We start from the raw sequence: 5094 nt of genomic DNA, 5'->3' as shown, positions 1-5094 counted from the left end.
GAAGGAACCAGCTTTGGGAGGGGGGTTGGACCCGACAATCTCTCGAGGTCCAAACCCTACAATTCTGTGATTCTGTGAAATATCTGAGAGGAAAGTTTCAAAAGGATGGAACCAGACTCAGTTCTGTCCAGCGACAGCACGAGAGGTAATGGGCAGAAACTGAAGTACAGGAAATTCCGGCTGAATGAGGGGGCACACTTCTCCCCTCTGCTCCCCCTTACTCCCCCAATCCCCTCTGCTTGTCCTCTGTAATGTGAAAACTCAGTAGAGATAAGTATGGCAAGTTGAAACGGCCAATTAAAAGAAGCTAGGTAGATAGATTCATGAATTTACTGTGTGTAAAACAACGGTGATTCAAGCCAGAGGTGTGTTGGCTTTGTGAAAGGTTGCCAAGCACCTGACTCTGCAGAGTTATATAATTAATTATTTCATTAAAAGACTTTTGTGTACTTTCTGTCTCCATGTGCTATTGTCTGGGCACACAAACATACAGATAACACCTGCAGCCCATGGGTCCCGTGGCAGAGCAGATTTCCATTTGGCAGCCTGTGGAGGAGCCCCCGCAGGAGCAGGCCCTGGGCCAGAGCTGCAGCCCATGGAAAAGAGCCCATGGAGGTGCAGGGGATCAGGGGGGAAGCTGCCATCCATGGGGGACCCGCGTTGGAGCATTTTGCTCCTGATGGATGGACCCTATTGTACGGACCAATACTGGAGCAGTTCTTGAAGAGCTTCTGGCTGTGGGAAGCCCACTCAGGATCAGTTCAAGAAGGATGGCATCCCGTGGGAGGGAACCCGTGCTGGAGTAGGGGCTGAGAGTGACCGTGAAGGAGCGGTGGAGATGAAGCATCATGGACTAACCACAGCCCCAATTCCCCTGAACTACTTGTGGGGTAGAAGTAGGAGATGGTAGATGTTGGGGGAAGGTGGTTTTAGTTTGCTTGTAGCTCCTCACTATTCTAGTCTTCTGGTGATAGCAACAAATTATATTAATCACCCTATGCTCATTTATTTTTGCCCGTGAAAATAATTGGTGACTGTGACAATACAGGGGGTTACAGTTGGACAAGATGATCTTGGAGGTCTTTTCCAACCTTAGTGACGCTATGACTCTATGATTTTGTTACACTTGGTGGCTGATCTCCTGATCTTACTAGGAGAACAAACCCCAAGCTCTTTTCATCATATTTTCTCCCCCTTTTTCTTTGAGGAGGAGGAGTTAGAGACAGGTTGTAAAGGAGTTCAGCTGCTTAGCAGAGTAAAACCACCACTGCAGGAACATGGGAGGGGTTCAGCACCAGAGTAAAACCACCAGAGCAGGGACATGGGGAGGGTTCAGCACCAGAGCTGTGGCCGTCCAAGGATGGCATCTCAGCACCCAGGACATGATCTGATATCTCCCAGGGAAATCTGGCCCTGGATTGTCCCCCTGTACGAGGACATGCAGAACAGTGACCGAAGAAGCCTTAGGGCTCAGGGCAGCCCTAGCATCAGGACCTAGGAGTCCTGGCTCCCCCATTGTCCCCTGAGCCCAGCGGGACCCTCAGGAAGGGCTCTCACAGCAGCCACCAGCTCTGTCCAGAGACACAGCCCCCATCCCAGCCCAGGACTTGCAGCTTTGGACAGCTGACAGGAGGTAGAGGAGTAGAGAGGGTGGATATCTTTTTAGTTCACTTTTTGTTTCTCACTGCTCCAGTCTGTTAGTAAGGTTAGTAAATATATTATCTTAATCTCCCTACAGAGTCTGCTTATACCATGACTGCAACTGATGAGTCATCTCCCCTTCCCTTAACTCAACCCAGCAGCCCTTTCCAACTCTATTTTCTTCATTTGTACCTTTCAGGAGCAGGGGTGAAAGGGTGGTGTGGTGGAGTTCAGCTGCCCATCAGTGTGAAACCACCACAATGCTCAGACCTATTGCTGACACCAGCTTTGAAAGAAGAGGCAGGATTTCAGGCAGTGCATTGGAGAGATGCTGTTTTATTAAGCAGATGCTAATGGAGAGTTGATGCTGACATGCAGGGAGGGAAAAACTGTGCAGAGTAAACAGAGCAGTTTAATACCTCAGGAGATGCTGGATGAATAAACTTTTTTTTTTTTTTAATGTATTTATTTATTTTATAAGAAAGTAATGAATGGAAAGGAAACTGAGGATAAAGATAAAAATAACAATACTCTTAATGAAACAAGGAGCAGGCCTTCAAATGACCCAGAAGGTCATTTGTGGAGAAAGAGGAGAAGTTTATCACCATTCAGAAATATCTGTGAAATTCCTTTCCTAATAGCACACTTGAGCTCTTTGTTTCTCATGCTGTAGATGAGGGGATTGAATGTTGGGGGCACTACTGAGTATAGACCTGCCACCACGAGATTTAAGGTTGGGGAGGATAGGGAAAGGGGCTTCAGGTAGGCAAAAAAGCCAGTGCTGAGAAAGAGGGAGACCACAAACAGGTGAGGGAGGCACATGGAGAAGGCTTTGTGCCGTCCCTGCTCTGAGGGCATTCTCAACACAGCACTGAAAATCTGCACATAGGAAAAAAGAATGAAAACAAAACAGCCAGATGCAAAACAGATAGCAACCATAAGTACCCAAATTTCCCTGAGGTAGGAATCTGAGCAGGAGAGCTTGAGGATCTGGGGGATTTCACAGAAGAACTGGTCCAAAGCATTGCCTTGGCAGAAGGGCAGGGAAAATGTATTGGCCGTGTGCAAGACAGCATTGAGAAAGCCACTGCCCCAGGCAGATGCTGCCATCTGGGCACAAGCTCTGCTGCCCAGGAGAGTCCCGTAGTGCAGGGGCTTGCAGATGGCAATGTAGCGGTCGTAGGACATGACAGTGAGAAGAAAATACTCTGCCGACATGAGAAAGGGGAAAAGAAAGACCTGTGCCGCACATCCTGCATAGGAAATGGCACTGGTGTCCCAGAGGGAATTGGCCATGGCTTTGGGGACAGTGGTGGAGATGCAGCCTAGGTCAAGGAGGGCAAGGTTGAGGAGGAAGAAGTACATGGGGGTGTGGAGGTGGTGGTTGCAGGCTACAGCGGTGAGGATGAAGCTGTTGCCCAGGAGGGCAGCCAGGTAGATGCCCAGGAAGAGCACGAAGTACAGGAGCTGCAGCTCCCGTGTGTCTGCGAATGGCAGGAGAAGGAACTCGGTGATGGAGCTGCTGTTGGACATCTGATTCTCCTGGACAAAGGGGAATAGCCAAGAAAGAAAAGACAGTGATAATTAGGAGAGACATGTCTGAGAAAAACTGCTCCACTTCTCATTGAAATGCCCCCAGTGACTTTTCCCTTTCTGAGACCTTTCTGCTGCTCTCTTGCTTGAGTTCTGGTTAGTGCTAGCTGAGGGTGCCGCTGGGACCAAGGGTTTCTGCTGTGGGCTCTTCAAGAACCTGCCCTGTAGCTCAAGGTAAATAAGAACCAGGAATGATCTCTGATTAAATCTACCTCTGATGTATGTGAACTTAACAGCATTACCACTCTCAACACTCCTGACTGCAAAAAAAGAATTTGTGGTTTACATTGTTCCCGCTGCCTGTGTCACACTCAGGAACATTTTTAGATGGTAGAAACCCCTGGCATTTGTAATGTATTCCAGGTGAGACCTTGTGAACCCTGAGAAGCAAAGCGACTGTCCTTAGTGCGTTGAGGACAGCCAGCCACTCCATCTGTCCTGGTCTTAGTCAGTATCATCTACATCTCAATACAGTTCCCAAATTGAGCTGCCCAATTATTGTGGCCTCAGGAACTCTGTTGGCAGAGATTCATCATGACTCATGCCCTGAATCCTATGGGCTTAGGGGGAAGCAGGGAGGTGGCAGACTATGCTGTTAGCACTGTCCTGCTGTTCCCTGCCCATGGCTCTGCTGCCTGAAGCTGTCCTTGCCTGCAGCTGGGTCTCTGTCCCCACACTTCCTGCCTGCAGCTCACAGCCTCCATCCCACCCACTGGGTGCTCAGCTCTGCCCTGCAGACACCTCCTGGCAGCAGGGCTCTGCCCAGGGGCAGTTTGCTGAGGGCACGTCCTAGAGCCCAGGTCACACAGACCCTGCTGATCCTACACATGTGGTGGTGGAGCTTTCTAGGGGCTGAGGGGCAGGAAGGGGACTTGATGGGGGTCTTTCTAACCCTCAGTGGTATGGCTTAGAAGCGTCAGCCTCATCTTGGAAATAATGCTATCTCATTTTATTCCCACCGAGCCAAAGAACACAAAACTGAAAGCTCAGGAGGCTCAGAAAAGCTGAGACTGAAGCTGAAATCCCATGCCCTGACCCAGCTTTTGCAAAGTCCCTTGGATACATCCTGGTTGTGCTGTAGATCTGTGAGCAGGCTGCCGCAGGCAGCAGCCTCCTACCAGCAGCAGGACCCTGCCCTGCCGGGGGGGCTCCTTCCACCCGCAGCTTCACCCCACAGTGCCCTGGGCAGCTCTCCCGGGCAGGCTGAGTGCTGAGCCTGGCAGGCGGCAGAGGCCCTGCCCCACCACACAGCCCCTGGGGCACAGCAGGGACCCTGCTCTGCACCACAGCCCTGGACACCCCTGCCTGCACCCCCGGCTTCTCCTACCTCCAGGAACTACGGCTGCATTGCCCTCTAGCCAGACACTTACCAGGTGCAGGGCTGGGAAGTCTTTTCCTGCTGCGAGCTCTGGGCATCCTGCCACTTCTGCCTGCCTTTAAGCACTGTGTCTCTGCAGGCAATGCCCCCAGCCCTGCTGCACTGTGCAGAGGAGCTGCTTCTGGGCAGAGCTGTCTCTCTGCAGCGCTGCCCGCTTGCCACGAGCTCCCCTTGGGCCCAGGAGCCCGGCCCAGCTCAGCAGCAGAGGCCCAGCCCAAGGCCTCCCTTGCTCTGCCCCCCACCAGGCTCCCTGCACATGGCCCTGGGGCTGCAGGGGAACCTGTAGGGAAACAGCCTGAAGGAATCCCTGGAGTTTCTTCTCTCCCTCCCCTGGGTAGACACACTTTTTGACAGTAGGCTCATTTCTCTTCACAAAAAAATAATTATCTGTAGCAGTCTTCTCTTCTCATTCCAGTTAATGGTGGTACACCCAGGCATGGTCATAGAAGTAACTCCTTTAACTCCCTGCTTAAGGAACGGAT

At 51.3% G+C, this 5094-nt stretch overlaps 1 protein-coding gene across 1 annotated transcript; it reads right to left on the bottom strand.

Moving 5' to 3' along the window:
• Positions 1-563: 563 nt before the first annotated feature.
• LOC116500346 (olfactory receptor 14A16-like) lies at positions 564-3174 on the bottom strand (the record flags this gene model as incomplete). The annotated part of the gene is made up of 2 exons (XM_032205265.1): positions 2286-3174; positions 564-586 (listed from the first exon to the last, which is right to left on the bottom strand). Coding segments are annotated over exons 1-2 (912 nt in total), but the record flags the coding sequence as incomplete, so codon positions are not given.
• Positions 3175-5094: the final 1920 nt, after the last annotated feature.

The sequence above is a fragment of the Aythya fuligula genome, chromosome 34 (genome assembly GCF_009819795.1).
Source record: "Aythya fuligula isolate bAytFul2 chromosome 34, bAytFul2.pri, whole genome shotgun sequence".
In the NCBI taxonomy this organism is placed as follows: Eukaryota; Metazoa; Chordata; class Aves; order Anseriformes; family Anatidae; genus Aythya; species Aythya fuligula.
Note: the sequence above shows the minus strand (reverse complement) of the source record. Positions and strands in the feature narration are given on the sequence as shown.